General features: G+C 41.7%; 2 protein-coding genes across 5 annotated transcripts in view; both read right to left on the bottom strand.

Moving 5' to 3' along the window:
* kcnq2b (potassium voltage-gated channel, KQT-like subfamily, member 2b) overlaps positions 1–14,058 on the bottom strand; it is a 30,774-nt gene extending 16,716 nt beyond the window's left edge. For all 4 annotated transcript variants that reach the window (XM_072381356.1, XM_072381357.1, XM_072381355.1 and 1 more), the window contains exons 1-3: positions 13,588–14,058; positions 5,509–5,659; positions 1,567–1,657 (exon numbers count right to left, since the gene is read on the bottom strand). In XM_072381356.1, coding sequence (XP_072237457.1) covers positions 1,567–1,657; positions 5,509–5,659; positions 13,588–13,720 — 375 coding nt within the window. In that variant the 5' untranslated portion in view covers positions 13,721–14,058. The remainder of the gene's footprint in view (positions 1–1,566; positions 1,658–5,508; positions 5,660–13,587) is intronic.
* Positions 14,059–14,321: 263 nt separating this feature from the next.
* ralgapb (Ral GTPase activating protein non-catalytic subunit beta) overlaps positions 14,322–16,608 on the bottom strand; it is a 31,031-nt gene continuing 28,744 nt past the window's right edge. The window contains exons 29-31 of the mRNA XM_072381337.1: positions 15,342–15,378; positions 15,117–15,256; positions 14,322–14,555 (exon numbers count right to left, since the gene is read on the bottom strand). Of these exons, the coding sequence (XP_072237438.1) occupies positions 14,383–14,555; positions 15,117–15,256; positions 15,342–15,378 (350 nt within the window). The 3' untranslated portion in view covers positions 14,322–14,382. The remainder of the gene's footprint in view (positions 14,556–15,116; positions 15,257–15,341; positions 15,379–16,608) is intronic.

A 16,608-nucleotide genomic window follows, 5' to 3' on the forward strand; every position in this document is an offset into this window, starting at 1 on the left:
AAAAAGAAAAAAAAAAGTCTTACTTCAGGATTATTAAAAGCTCTCTATAGAGGTTTCAGGAGGGTTCAAAGAGTACAACCTCATCTGATACATAGACAGTACAAAGACTATTAAGAGCAGAGTAAAAACTAATAATAGAGTTTTAAAATGAATTCTGAAAGTGTTAGGTAGCCAGCAGTCTTTTTAATCAGTGTAAAATTAACTCTCTTTTCAGTCTTACTCGACATTTTTGTTGCTGAGTTTTGAAATAGCTGTGATATGGACATAGTGCTGGAGTCTTTAGCTGGTGCATTGGCCTGATTGTTCTAATTGGCATCACTAGCTGCACCTGTGAATGTGAGTGTGAAGCATATCTGATGTGGCTTTAAAGCAGTGTTTCTCAATTCCGGTCCTCATGACCCACCGCCCTGCATGTTTTCGATGTTTCCCTCCTCCACCAAACCTGATTCAAATGATCAGCTCGTCATCAAGCTCTGCAGTGGCCTGATAAGGAGCCATTCATTTCAATCAGGTGTGGTGGAGGAGGGAAACATCAAAAGCATGCAGGACAGTGAGTCATGAGGACCGGAATTGAGAAACACTGCTTTAAGGGAAGTTACAGAAAGCTAACACTGGCTGGGTTTTAGCAATAAACCAAGTATTTTCTTAACCTTATGTTTGGTCTCTATTTTATGTTGCGGCCCCATGGGCCAAGTTTGGAACAACATTTATGACCAACTTGATTCTAGTCTCACTGGAACACACCACTGAATGGGTTCAGGACCAAAAGCTAAGAATATGTTGGACTTTTAGTTCCAGACAGACAAGCGGACGTAGTGGTGGACAACAAGGAGCAGAAGACAAGTGATAGATAAGGCGATGATGCTGACAGTCCCATCAGGAAGAAGGAGCAGAACCAGGGGATGAAGAAGCAGCTGGATCGCATCTGGGCCCATCAGACGCTGTGACTACCAAACTGGGAGCGTTGGCTCTCCACAGAGGAGAACAGTCCTAAAAACAGTTGAGTTATGGTACCGAACCATCAAACTACCATAATTTTGGCAGAACATGAGTAAGATGCACCTCCAAAGTGGGGAGGTTAGTTGAAGTCTTTATTTTGAGATCCTTATTGTTAAATAATGGAAAATGAATGGAGGAAAAAAACTGTCAGGTTATTTCAGGTTCTGAGCAGCATTCCCACCAACAATCAGCTGACAACATTGGACAAAATTATGAAAAGCTCACAAATCAAAATATAATCTTAACTATAGAAGGAATTTTCCATGCCTAAGCGTTAATGGTGACAGTGTTCCTGTCCAAGACTAGCAGTCTTTGTTTCTTAATGCTGTTTCCTACGCCCGTCTGACTGATTGATTACTGCAAGCAGCAGATCACTGACATCATCATAACTAAATGATCTTAGAGCAGCTTAACAATACTGAGTTAGGTAAAGATCAAAATGTTAATAATTTCATACAGTAATTATGCTGCTGATCAAACAACGGGATGAAAGAAGGTGAAAATTTCTCAAATGTAATCAGATCAATAGTTCTGACCTCACTGTGTTGTTTGTGTTTGTGTGTTCACCAGGATGTAGAGGGCGTCCTCTGAACTCTTCTCATATTCTCTGATGGTGGAGAACACAGACAGAACCAGGCAGGAGAACACCAGCAGGAACCTGAACACAGAACACATGGAAACTGATCCCAGATCTGCCTGTCACCTGATCTGAGATCTGTCTTTAGTTATTGATCCCCAACTGTTTCTGTAAACTCCCTGACCTGAGAACAGCATCTTTGAAAGATCAATAGTTGTTCTTTCATTTCTAGCGTAATTAAAAAGAGATATCTTAGCTGTTCCTATAACTGCTTCTTCTGGAGATCTCTGCTGTTGCTCCTGAGATCTGTTGGAGTCAATCTCCCAGTTTGGGGGCCCCGAGTGCTCCGATAATCACTAGTACCGCCTTCACTGACCCTTGGTGTTTTTCTATCTTTTCGTGTTCCATCTTCTGAATGCTGCTATCATTTGGACTTCTTTTAATTTTCCGCTGGTTTAACTGGGACATCAGAACTCCATTTTCATTCATCCTAATGCACCACATGTTTTGCAACTAGAATAAAAATCCTTAAATTCTGTAGTTTGTTAACCTCCACAATGTCCGACTGGTTAGACATCATCTGCTTATCCAGTCTGGATCTGGAAGTCCCACGGGATCTTAGCTCTGTCATTGTCCACTAACTTTGAAGGTAGCCCACTTTGACTATGGGAACTATTTATTAAAATGACATGACCAAAGACATGAACCTTAAGACCACAGGAGAAATGCTTTGAATATGGATTATTATATGAGAAACACTTTGTTCGGACCTTCTTCTTCCATCTCATCTTCTTCTCCTGCTACTTTCAAAGACTCTCCGCCAGACTCTCATTCCATCAATCTTAAAACTCTCTGCTCTTCATCTTCTGAACTCCTGAACTCTTCTGGACTGCTGAACTGACTTTTCCTCGCGGTTTCCGGAGTTTGATTCGTGGAGGCAGGGCATGACGTAGGCCTACGCTACACTTTCAGCCAATGGTATGCCTGAAACTGTTGTGAAGTCTGCCTGGGCGTGTTTTGTGAGGTGACCCATTCTGGCCTACAAGCCTGCAATGAGGGTGCAACAAAGGAACTTGTTTCTTCATTTCTCCATCTCATAAACATTTGTTCAGAGGATTCTAAAAACACCATAACTTGTTAAGACATAAAGGTTAAAGATATAGCATAAACTTATGATATAAAGACATCAAAAACAAAATAACAACAAACATTCAGATGGATATCTGTAAAGTTATGACATATGAATAATGAACCAAACAATGTTATCTTCCTGTGTTAAACATGGAATACAATAAGAAACAGCAGGAAAACATTGGTTAACAGTTGCATTACTTCATATAAATGTCACATGTCATATGCAAGTTGTTGACTTTGTTTTGGGTTTAACTATTCAGTACTACGAACCACTCGGGGCCAATGTGGCTCCATAAGCTGATTTTCCAAAATAATTACTTTTTTTGTATCCTTCCACGTACGATCATGAAAAAGGTATTAAAACGCAGCTTGTGATATCACTGAGAACATGAAAGAACTTATACAAAGATATAAAGCACATTTAATACAGTTTCAGGATTCAGCTAAAAAGTGATGAGCTGATGTTCAGCTCCCACTTTAGGTCCTGGGAGATGATAGTTCCCAGGAAGCTGAAAGACTCCACAGTGTCAACTGTGGAGTCACAGAGGGTGATGGGGGTAGCTCAGGCTGAGTTCTTCCTGAAGTCCACAACCATCTCCACTGTCTTTAGAGCATTGAGCTCCAGCTTCTCCTGAAGCAGAGCCGCGATTATTGTGTTGAAGGCAGAGCTGAAATCCACAAACAGGATCCTGGCGTAGGTACCTGCGGAATCCAGGTGCCGGAGGATGTAGTGAAGGGCAGGTTGACTGCATCGTCTACAGACCTGTTGGCTCTGCAGACAAACTGTAAGGGGTCCAGGAGGCGGTCAGTGATTTCTTTCAGGTGTGAAAACACAAGGCGCTCAAAGGACTTCATAACCACAGAGGTCAGGGTGACGAGTCTAAAGTAATTAAGTCCTGTGGACCTTGGCTTCTTGGGAACAGGAATGATAGTAGAGGTCTTGAGGCAGGTTGGCACGTAACAGGTCTCCAGCGAGGTATAAAAGGTGTTTTAGAGGTGTTTTCTAACTATTGATAGGACTCCTCGATAGCAACCACTTCTTCAATCTGTCGGTGGGACATGCTGTGCAGAGGTTTATTCTTCCATGATAGTTCCTCCCCTTCCACCTCACCTCCACTGGGTTTCAGCTGACTGAGACACTCAGGATGGAGCGGGAGATTGACGGGCGGATCGGTGCAGCGTCTGCAGTGTTGCTCTGCACCGACCCGTCGTGGTGAAGAAGGAGCTGAAATAGAAGGCGAAGCTCTCTACTTACTGGTCAATCTACGTTCCCATCCTCACCTATGGTCACGAGTTGTGGGTAGAGACCGAAAGAACAAGATCGCGAATACAAGCGGCTGAAATGGGTTTCCTCTGCAGGGTGTCTGGGCCTCCCTTAGAGATAGGGTTAGAAGCTCAGTCATCCGGGAGGGGCTCGGAGTAGAACTGCTGCTCCTCCGCATTGAGAGGAGTCAGATGAGGTGGCATCTGGTTAGGATGCCTCCTGGACGCCTCCCTGGGGAGGTGTTCTGGGCCCGTCCCACTGGGAGGAGACCCGGGAAGACCCAGGACACGTTGGAGAGACTATGCCTCTCGGCTGGCCTGGGAACGCCTCGGGGTCCCCCCGGAAGAGCTGGAGGAAGTGGCCGGGGACAGGGAGGTCTGGGTTTCTCTGCTCAAGCTGCTGCCCCCGCGACCCGACCCCCGGATAAGCGGCAGATGATGGATGGATGGATATCAGTGGCTTCAATCTCCTCCTTTGGCCAGGTTATTATGCCAGCAGGGTATCTGATGACTGGTCGGAGGTATGTGTTGATGGCTGACACTTCAGGGTCTGCCTCAGACTTTGTAGGTACTTGGTTGTAGTTAACTTTCTTGTGGCCTCCTCATGGTTGGCATTTGTCTGTGGGAACCCAAGGTATTTGTAGCTGTCCTGAATTTCGGTAATGGTGCCCTCTGGTAGTTCAACACCTTCACTCATGATCACCTTTGATATCATTGAGCTGCATTTATCTCGTCCAAATGACATCCCGATGTCCTTGCTGCATATCCTAATTAGGTGTATCAGTGAGTCGATGCCTCGTTCAGTCCTGGCATACAGCTTGATCTCCATGTAGAGGAGGTGAATGGTGGTTGTTCCACTTTGGAAGTGGTATCCATAGCCACCATTCTTATGATGTGAGTGAGAGGGTTCAGGCCTTTGTAGAACAGCAGAGAGGACAGAGCATCTCTCTGGTAGATATCACATTTGATGTTCACTTGTGCAATTGGCTTGGAATTGGCCTTCAGGGTTGTCTTCCACAGTACAACTGAGATCTTGATGAAGGCTCTTCGTGTCCTGTTGATGTTATAGTGTTCAAAGCGTTCCGGTATCTAGGTGTGCACTATTGAGTTGTTCTAGAGACCATCATTTTGTAAAATATATAAAGAACATGCCTTAAAAGGCTAAGAACTAACAACAGCAAGATACCTATAACAAATTATCTAAACTACACAACTACAGGATCTCAACATAAGTTTCAGTCTGGATTCAATAAAGTTGAAAAACACTGAAAAAGGCAAACTGAAAAGGCACTGAAAAAGGTAAAAAGCCCAAACAGAAAGACAGACAAGAGGCTTCAGCACTGAGGTCAAGTGCACTGATGAAGAATGGCGCTGCTTTAGAGATGAATATTCAGCTATTAGTGCTTACAGTACACTACATATAGTGTAGTAAAGTAGTTATTTTTGACCCTTTATAGAGGACTGAACATAAATCCTTTTGTCTGCTGACAGTGAAACAGTATATAGACAGGTGTGATGCAGAGACAGGTATTTACACGTAGGCATGATAGATGAAGGCCCATCCTCGAGGTCTCTCCAGGACGTTGTACAGGAAGTTCTGCAGTCTTCTGTAGACAGCGTTTCGTTTAGGAGGTTTCTTTCCTCCAGAAACGCTGCTGCGCTGGCGCCGAGGACCCTCATCCCCACCTGGGCACGAATATATATACAGAACATGAGATTCACAGCTCATACCAACAATAATATAAATTTTCACAAAAACACCAAATACTTCACTCAAACGCAGTCGTTAATGTTTGTGGGCAAAGCTGCAGTTTGTTTATGTCACAAAAGGGGGAATGGAGGTTGTGCGTGACGTGGTGGAGGGAAGACCCAGATGCAGATTTAAAAGAATAAACTTGATTTATTAAATAACAGAACAAAAAGGGTGGCTGAGCCGGATAACAAGATATCTAGACTGTGGAATAAATAAAACAAGTCTATGGCTGTGGAAAAACGAGAGGCAAAAACCTGACCTGACAAAACCTGAAGAACATGAAGCTCGTGGCATGAAGTGAGGAAAGGAGAGGTGAAGATTTTGCAAGGAACTGAGGGAACCTGGAAACTAAAATACTGTGGTGAGGTGATTGGGAATGGTGTGCAGCTGTGGAAACAAAGACAGATGACTTAAATGAACCTAATGACGTGACAAGGAAAAACATAGCAAACATCCTCAACAGTCTCCAAGCAGATTCAATAGAGATTCCATGCAAAGCTTCATAAAATAAAGAACCAGAAACTGGATTTCTATCTTAAATGTTATGTTTATTCTATTTGTGGTAAGATGTATTGCATCACTTCCTGTTGCTTTGTGTGTGCACTGTGACATTCTCGCTCCTCTTGAACTACTAATAATCACCTTATTTCTTCCTATAATTTACACATCTTGCATAGTTAACTCTATCCCATACTTGTTATATTCTAACGCTCACTCTTACAGATCTTTAGTCTTTATTTTTCACTTTTTAGCGGTGTGTCTGGTTCTCTAGCTTAGCATGGCTACCAGTTCTCTTCCTCCATCTCCTGCTTTCACCTGCTCCGTGTGTCAGATGTTTAGTTACCCCTCAACCTCCTTTAGTGGTAATGGTACATGTAACAAATGTAGTCTTTTTGTAGTTTTGGAGGCGAGGTTATCTGAATTAGAAGATTGGCTCTGCACTGTTGAAAACCACCCGATAGTGAGCCAGGCCCGTTTAGCCAGTGCGGAGCCAACTAGCCTTGTTAGCTCTATTAAGGTTTGTTTGATCTGCAACTAGGTGTATCATTTCATCAGTAACAAACTGTTTGAAATACATGTAAGGTGTAAATTCAGACCTTTCTTCACTGTCTTCATCAGCACTCTCAAAAAAAGGAACATCTGGAGGGTCAAATTCTGTCTTTATCCACCTGTACTCCTTTATTTTCACTTTTTTCTTTGCAGATTTCTTTGTTTTTTTTGGCCTGTGTCACTGTTGGACCCTCTTCTTCTGTGCTTATCTGGTCACCGCTTTTATCAAACTTGGCAGCTCTGTGTGTCTTTCTTCTCTGCTCTTTACTCTTCACTTTGCTTCTCCCACGCTGTTTTGTTGCCTGTGATGTTGTTGGACCCTCTTCTTCCTCTTCAAGCCTCTGGTTAGGGGTTTTTCCTTCCTCACTGCTACTTGAGCTTTTTTTCGTCATACTCTACATGGGGGTTCCAATCCTTATCTAATGCTTCATCATCTGGAGGCATCAACTCATCTATGTCACTCCAATTGCCATCGAGAAAGAGGAGGACATCTTCGGTACTGTAGTACCGTTTAGCCATCTAAAGTAGCTACAGAAATATAGGTTTATCAATTTCTGAGTGCAATTATTTGTTCTAAACATCACATTTTTATCTGTAATTTGTGTAATCGATTCATCAAAACATGTTTATAATGCACAATGGTCAATATAATGCATATTTCACCATGAAAAAAAGATAAAAACAACTGAGGAATTTACAATCAAATTTGTACACAAATTTTCTACACAATTTTACGATACTAAAATGCAGAAAATCAAGTAATTATAACTTCCTTCAACAAATTAGGTGTTCTTGTTAAAATATTGTAAACATTTCAAAGAAAATCTTACTGGAAAATCTTCAAAAGCGCAATTGTCTTGACCTTGATCCAGCGAGTTGGGAACTAATTGAAGGAGCCATTTTGGATTGACCTTAATGCTGTGTCTGAATTGTTTTTGTGAAAAAGGTATCCACCAGGGGGTGGAAGACAAGTATCAGATTGTACGCAAGAAGCTTTTGAGTAAAGTTTTTACCATATGGTGATGCAATAAGTCTCAGAAATGCTTGTATCAAATTTGATGCATTTGGCATGATAGGGATATTGATATATTTTGTCTTCCAGAAACCTGGCTGCAGCAGAAGGATCATGTTAGCATTAATGAATCAACTCCCTCTGACTATTTAAATGTTCATGTTCCTCGAACCACAGGCAGAGGAGGAGGAGTGGCAGCTATCTTCAGATCAGGGTTACTAATCAGTCCTCGACCCAAGATTAGTTTGAGCTTTTTAGAATCTCTGATTCTCAGTTTTTCCCAAAGTGGAAATCACAAAAACCTCTTGTGTTTGTTGTTGTGAATCGTCCACTTACATTACTTGACTACACGGCTTCTGAGAAGAATTTTACATATAGAAGGTGCCTATCAGAGAATGCTGTAACCAGATTTAAAGAGTTGATTTCATCATCCTTTTCTTCACTGCCATGTGCTGATATGACAGAGGACGGCTACCTAAAGTTTACTCCAGTAGAACTTGACTCTCTTGTTGACAGCACTATAGTTTCAATGCGTCCAACACTGGACAATGTTGCCCCTCTGAAAAGGAAGGTAATCAGTCAGAAGAGGTTGGCTCCTTGGTATAATTCACAGTGGGATTAAAGGAACTGCATTAGGCTGGTTTAAGTCATATTTATCTGACAGATTCCATTTTGTTCTTGTAAATGAAGAATCTTCCTCACACATTGGAGTAAGTCATGGAGTTCCTCAGGGTTCTGTGCTTGGACCGATTCTTTTTACTTCATACATGCTTCCATTAGGTAACATTATCAGACAGCAGGGCATAAAGTCCATTGTTATGCTGATGATACTCAGCTGTACTTATCTATGAAACCAGATGAAACCAACAGGTTGGTCAGACTACAAGCCTGTCTTAAAGACATAAAGACCTGGATGACTCAGAACTTTCTGCTTTTAAATTCAGACAAAACTGAAGTTGTTCTCTTTGGACCTGAGCGCTTCAGGGAGAAATTGTCTAGTTATATAGTTCCTCTAGATGGTATTTCCTTGGCTTCTAGTTCTACAGTGAGGAGCCTTGGAGTTATTTCTGACCAGAATCTGTCCTTTAACTCTCATATAAAACTGGTTTCTGCCTTCTTTCACCTTCATAATATCATTAAAATCAGGACCATCCTGTCTCATGGTGATGCAGAGAAACTGCTCCATGCATCTGTTCCTTCAGGACTGAACTACTGTAATTCCTTATTATTGTTCTGTCCCACAGATTCTCTGAAAAGCCTCCAGCTGATCCAAAACCCTGCAGCCAGAGTTCTGATGAGATCTAACAGCAGAGATCATATTTCTCCAGTTTTAGTTTATTTTCATTGGCTCCCTGTTAGATTCAGAATAGAATTTAAGATTCTTCTCCTCACATATAAAGCTGTTAATAACCATGTTCCATCATATCTTAAAGATCTCACAGTTGGATATTTCCCCAACAGAGCACTTTGCTCTCAGGCTGCAGGTTTCCTTGTGGTTCCCAGAGTTTCTAAAAGCAGAATGGGAGGCAGAGCCTTCAGTTATCAGGCCCCTAAAAGCAGAATGGGAGGCAGAGCCTTCAGTTATCAGGCCCCTAAAAGCAGAATGGGAGGCAGAGCCTTCAGTTATCAGGCCCCTAAAAGCAGAATGGGAGGCAGAGCCTTCAGTTATCAGGCCCCTCTCTTGTGGAATAAGCTGCCAATAAATGTCCAGGAAGCAGACACCCTTTCCACTGTTAAAATTAAGCTTATAACTTTCCTTTTTGATAAAGCTTATAGTTAGGGATGGCTCAGGTAATCCTGAAACATCCCATAGTTTAGCTGTTATAGGCTTAGACTGCTGGGGGACCTCATCTGTCACACCTTTCCTCACTTTGCTCTCTTTTTCCCCCTGTTTAATTTCTCAAATGATATTATGTGCATATAACATTATTGTGGTCATTAACTTGTGTTTCCCTGTTCAAACAGGTATCCTTTGAATGGTGTTACAGTGTTTTTTTCCCCCTCCTTTCTGTCTTCTCAAACCCCAGCCATAAATACAACCATATTAGTCCAGTGCTCAGGTCTCTACACTGGCTTCTTGTCACTCAGAAAATAGACTTTAAAATAGTTCTGCTTGTGTACAAGTCTCTTCATGGTCTAACGCCAAAGTACATCTCTGGCATGTTAGAGCCATATGAACCAACTCAGACTGAGAACCTCAGGGAGGGGTCTCCTGCTGGAGCCCCAATGACTGTTCTCGGAGGAAGTAAGACCGTCTGAGAGCTAGATGATTTATGCTGCTTCTTACTTGGTTGCCATACTGGAAGTAGAATGGAGTCAGTGAAGTGAAGTTAGAACAGGAGCAATGTGCTCACACTTTTTTTTTCCCAGTAAGGAGTCGAGCAGCTGCATTCTGGACTAACTGTAACTGCCAAACAGCTGTTTGATCTAAGCCCACATACGAAGAGTTACAGTAGTCCAACTTAGTCATCACAAAACCATTAATAACTTTCTTAAAATCCTTGTGATGGAGATATGGTTTGACTTTAGTCAGTTGTCTAAGTTGATAAAAACTTGTCTTAACAACTGAACTAATCTGCCTGTCAAACTTAAAACCACTATGAAGAATAAAACCCAATTTTTGGCAAAGGGACAAACAGTAAAACCTAAAGTGCCAAGTGGAGTCATCTATCTGATCAGGATGGTCAACAGACATAGTTAAGATTCGGTGGTTGAGTTTTTTGAAAATGGAGCCCAATGGCAGCATATACAAAGAAAACAAAGTAGGGCCTCAAATTGACCTTTGGGGAACTCCATAGAACAGAGGGACTATGGATAAGGGGGAAATTCACAGATGTGGAAAAACTCCTCTCAGTCAAAAATGACCCGACCCGATTAAGAGCTGCGCCCTTAATGGTTAATGCCTACACAATGCTCAAATCTAGATAAAAGAATAGAATGGTTGACTGTGTCAAACGCAGAGGTTAAGTGTAAAAGCACCAACACAGCAGAGTGTCCTGATTCCACGGCTAAAAGATCGCTAAAAACTCTTAAAGGGCAGTCTACTGTGATGGGGTTTAAAATCTGACTGAAACTCCTCAAAAATACTAAAATTACAAGAATGAAATTGATTAGAGAGAAGTTTAAAGATGGGTCTAAAATTTGGGGAGTTGCACTACAGACAAACTGGTGAAAAAGGCCAGTTCTGTTCTAGGCTGAAGGCTAGACCCTCTCAGTGCTGTGGTGGAGCAACAGATGAGGAGGAAATTATATTCTGTTTTGGATAATAATAAACATCCTCTCCACAGCATCCTGGCAGGTCAGAGGAGCAGCTGCAGTGAGAGGCTGCAGAACTGAGAGGTTCAGGAGGTCCTTTGTCCCCACAGCAATAAGGCTTTTTAACAGTGACTGCTGACATGTTCTTCTCAAATTTATTTATTTAGTCATTGATTATTATTATCATTATTATTAGTAGTAGTAGTATTGTTGTTGTTGTCTAATATACAATCATTGTAAATATTTTTTTTTTTTTTTTTGAGCTACTTGACAAATTTGAATTTCCCCCACTGGGGGATCAATAAAGGGTTTTTCTATTCTAGAAATTGATGAGAGAGAATTTTATACAATTAAATGAAGACAAAACTGAGATAATTCTGTTTAGCAGCAAAGAGAAGAGGGTCAGCGTTGGTAAATATCTGGAGACTCGGGCCTTACAATCACTGACCAAGTTGGTAACCTTGGAGTGTTGATAGACTCAGATCTGACTTTCAGCACCACATCAAAGCTGTCACCAAGGCAGCTTTTTACCAACTCAGAAACATCAACAGAATTAAAGGTTTTCTCTTCCAAAAAGACAAGGAGAAACTCATCCATGCATTCATCTCCAGGAGACTCCATTACTGTAATGGTCTTTTAACTGGACTTCCCAAAAAGAGCATCAAACATCTGCAGTTCATCCAGAACGCTGCTGCTGGAGTTTAAACCAGGACTCAGAGATCTGAACACATCACACCAGTTTTAAAGTCTTTACTCTGGCTTCCAGTCAGTCAGAATAGATTTTAAAAGCCTGCTGATGGTTTATAAATCCCAGAATCTGTGATATGTTCAGAGAATATAAACCCAGCAGAGCTCTTAGATCCAAGGACTCAGGTCAGCTGGTCCAGTCCAGAGTCCAGACTAAACAGGGAGAAGCAGCATTTAGCTGCTATGCTGCAAACAAGTGGAACAAACTGCCAGAGATAGGGTTAGGGTTAGGTTAGATTAACCCAGAGATTAAACTGTCACCAAATGGAGACATTTTTAAATCCAGGTTAAAAACATTTATTTTCTCATGTGTCTCTGCATGAAATCTGCAGGATATCTTTTAACTTATCTGGACTGTTATTTGTTTTTGTTCATTTTAATTATTTAATTTCTTTCTCTTTATATTCTCTTACATATTTTAATGCTTTTTCTGCCCCCTGCTGCAATGCTTTTATTTGACGTAATGCTACAAATAAATTTGACTATTCTACTTCTATTCTAAAATTAGACGAAATTGAAGGGTCCAGTGATCTCTTTTTAAAAAGAAGTTGCACAAAAGCATGTTTAAAGGCAGCAGAGCACACCCTGAGCTGAGATAAGTATTCACCAAGGTTAAAATGCTTGATCAAACAGTATTAAAAGCATCTCTAAGTAAGTGAGCACGGATACTGTCAAGGATGCAATTTTCAAGAGGTAGCTGTTCATCTAACTGACATAGAGAGGAGAATGTGATCAGCTCATGAACAGTTCAAACTGCTGAAAGACAGATGAGCACAAGGGAAGAACAGAGGGGTCAATAGAAGAGGCAGTGGATGAGAATTTAAGACCAAATATCTTGTCAATAAAAAAAAATTCAAGAAAGTTTTGACTGGACTTTTTTTGACCTGTAGATCAGGACTCCACAGTTTTAAGGAATAAAACAGACCGGACAGCAGAGGCTTCAGGTTCAGGGTTTAATGGTGTTAAGCTTGTTTTGTCAAATGGAAGAGACTTCTGGGTGTCCAGTGAACCTTATTACCTTGGCTCCACATCATCCCCACCATCTTTAGACTGAGGAGGAGGACAGGAGTGAAATGCATGGAGGTGAAAACAGAGGAATCATCACTTTAACTGTAAAGAATCGATTCGAGATCCATTTAACAGACTCATTTCAACTAATAATAACCTTTAAGGTTTCAGTCAGACTTCTGCAGGTGCCTGCACAGTTACCATTTCCTCCTCTAACCTCATTTATCCGAACCTGAAGCTCCGGTTCAGAAAACATCTTATTCTCAGGGTTATGGATCAGTTTATACATAACTGGTTTATCAGAGACATGTGATAAACTAAACCTAACCATGTAAAACTATTTCATATGCACACTTTGTATATTGTATTCTGCTTACTTTTAATCTGCACATATCATTTAATTTCATACAATTCATTAGGTATATAAGGTCATTATTGTGTTAGTCAACCTCCTTGCCACGGCACTGTACCTCTATGCTCCCGGGCGCTGTGATTGTGACCCCGTGCATGTGCATGCAGGTCTGGATGGGTTAAAAACGGAGAACAAATTTCGTGTCTATTCGTGTATGACAATAAAAATCGGATTTTATCTTAAAAAATACGCTACTCCATTTGCACCGACGTAGAACTGTATTCCAATTTCGTTGTACTATTGTAGGAAGTATGAATGTGCAATGACAAAGGTTTTCTGTTCTATTCTTAGAACTTCAAACTGTATAGCGTGTTTTAGATCACATGCACAGGCAGAGGATTTTCGAGGCGGTGCATTAACGCCCACTAAATGTTTACCTGCAATAAGCAGCGCTCCGTCCCTGCTGGACTCGGTCGCTCCGGCTTCCAGCCCAACGAAGCCCACCTTCAGCTTCTTCTGGTCGGCCTGCGCTCCGGGGAACACCCCGCCGTTCCGGGATTTCTGCACCATTATGGAGACTTGCACTGTCCCGCAGGTCTACTGCCTGCCCGCAGACCGCACTCTGAGGCAGGGAGGAGCCGGGGGGAGCATCGGTGCTGCGGAGCGGAGGTGGAAGAGAGGATGGGGGTAAAACCCGCAGTGACTGTCGGGCTGCAGACTGATTGATCAGCAGCTTTTCCTCCTCTCACACGGAAACAGAATGACGTCACAAACGGGTGATTGATCACGGATTAAAAATTATTCAAAGATCCAAAGAGCAGTCAACAGAAAATATATTTTATCAACACGATCATCGCGGTAAATGGATACCTAATGATGGTAACCATGGCAACCAGAAGGAGGCAGGTGGAGCCAATGACCAGCTCTGTGAGGAAGAGGAGCAGGGGGCTGCACTCTGATTGGCTGGCTCAGATGTTTACACTTCATAGAGTGTTCTTTGTGTGTGCCCGTGTGTGTCCTGTTGTTTTACTTTGGCCATCATAGAGCTGATATCAACAAATTATCTGATGATGTCACACAGGACAAGACCAATCAGACAGGTGGACTGTGCAGAGGTTTGAACACAACCTTTATTAAAGATACAGGTGGCATCATCAGCCATTTTCCTACTTTGAGTGGCAGAGGTCATGGGACAGGGCAGAGATCATTGAAGGCCAGGGTCATGGAACAAGTCAGAGGTCATGAAACAGGGCAGAGTAAAAGTCAGGTTCAGAGCGGCGGCAGCGGTAACGAAGAATGATGTCACTGATCATGTGTTTCCTTTTAATGTGAGGGGGAGGGGTGGAGTCGCTCTCCAGCCGCCGGCGATTGCAGCAATTAATGACCATTTCTCTGACCAAAAAACCTGAAAACAGACGCAAAAATCAGATAAAAAATCTGAAAACCCAAAGACAGAAAACAGACAGACAGAAAACCTGCAGACTCAGACACGATTACACCGTGATCTATTGGAGAAAAAAATGCTTTCTGATTATAATTCTTAAAATGCTTTACACATCCATCCTAGTCTTTATAGAGTCCTTAGCACTGCGGAGAGTGGGAGGGGCTTGGACCAGACCATTATTAATCTGAGGGCAGTGGCCTAATCCTCCGAAACTTTCCCACCTGAGGTTTTGAGTAGAATAATAACGTGACTGCATTTTATACAGTCATATAAAATAAGTTATGTTTATGATGTATTGGGAGTAGTCAGTTCAAATGTTGTGGATATTAAAATCTCCAGAACATGTTGGTTAGGAGGTCTAAAGACACTGTTGAACATTTGTTGTAATCAGTTGGCAGATAAACGGCCTGCGACAGCGGAATAAATGCTTACTTTTTCAAAGAATATTACAATAACAGACAAGAATAGACTGAAAGGTGACCCTGAATGATCACTAAGACAAAAGAAGAAAAACAAATTTACCCAGAGACCTTCTGCTGACCACGCTCCCATTGACCAATGGGGTGACCAAACCCAGCTTGTTGTTAACGTTTCCATGGAAACGGATTCTGTAGAGACCAGTTTTCAGAGGATGGATGAAGATCAGCTGGGCATGAGATGCACTAAGAGATAGATTTATGGACAGAGGAGTTTGTGAGTTTCCAGATTTTTGATGAATGAGGGTGAAGTTGTTAGTGAGAGTTTCACCTGGTTTGGGTCAGCAGCTCAGACAGAGGGAAGTTCTCTGAAACACAAACACAAATCTGTCACAGATCAGATGATGGTCACCTGCTTAGGGTATGTCATAAACTAACCAGGTCTGAGACATGAGACCAATGTGAGGAAATAGCATTAAGTGTAAAATCAGAGACAGCCACTGGAGCCACAGGCTCTAAAAATATTCAACAGTTGATGGCTTCTTTGTGGCCTCTTCAACCTGACAACAGATTCATGTGCGTGGCTTGTAGGGAGATTTGTTTTTATGACAGTGGTGTCACATTCTACATCTGCAGGGGAGCCAAAGAGCAGAAAATCAACCAAATTCTCTGGTGTTATTTTAAATCAACATTTAAAACGCCTCTGAAACTAAAAGTAAAGAATTAATAAAATGCATATTTTTCAAAGGGCAACTTATTGATTTTTGGGGACTTTCATCTCATAATTCTACTTTTGTTAATTTCATGAGATCTTCAATTTGTAATGTCAAATTTATACATTTCAGGAGATTTTTAATGGAAAATTTATTTCATGGCTCTTTTATTTCCATTTCTTATAATCAGATAAAGGAGTGTGAGCAGCTGCTCAGACCACCCTAACCCTTCTGCTTCACTAACAAACGACTTTCACAGTTAAAAGAACTAAACTTTAATTTATTTCCTCCTAACCATATTTCTGAATATATTTCTAAAAAACAAGTGAGATGAAAAGTATTTTTTGTAGTTTATTAGTTTTCATTCCTTGTGGCCTATAAAGTCTTGTTTAAAACTTTGATTTCCTAAGACAGGTCATGGGCTTGAAGAAGCCAAGAGAACCACATCATCTGCAAAAAGCATAGATGTAACCCTGAGGTTCCCAAACCAGATGCCCTCCTCTCCCTGACTTCACCTCCAGATCCTGTCCGTAAAAATCACAAACAGCATTGGTGACAATGGGGATCCCTGGTGGAGTCCAACACACACCTTAAACAAGCTCGATTTTGTACCAAGAATGTGGACACAGCTCATACTTTGGTTATATGGGGACCGAATAGCTTACAAAAGCAACTGCAATACCCCACACTCCCTCAGCACTTCATAAATACTCCATAGGTGTTATCCCAGCCCTACAATGTCCAGAGTCTTCAGCATATCAGGGTCAATCTCGTCCATCTTCAGCGCTTTACTGCCAGGAAACTTTTTAACTACCCTAATGACTTCCGCCAAGGTGATGGACGACTCTTCCCCCAAGTCCTCAAACTCTGCCTTTTCAATGGAGG

Source organism: Leuresthes tenuis, unplaced genomic scaffold (genome assembly GCF_036924035.1).
Source record: "Leuresthes tenuis unplaced genomic scaffold, fLeuTen1.0.hap1 SCAF_3, whole genome shotgun sequence".
Lineage (NCBI taxonomy): Eukaryota > Metazoa > Chordata > Actinopteri > Atheriniformes > Atherinopsidae > Leuresthes > Leuresthes tenuis.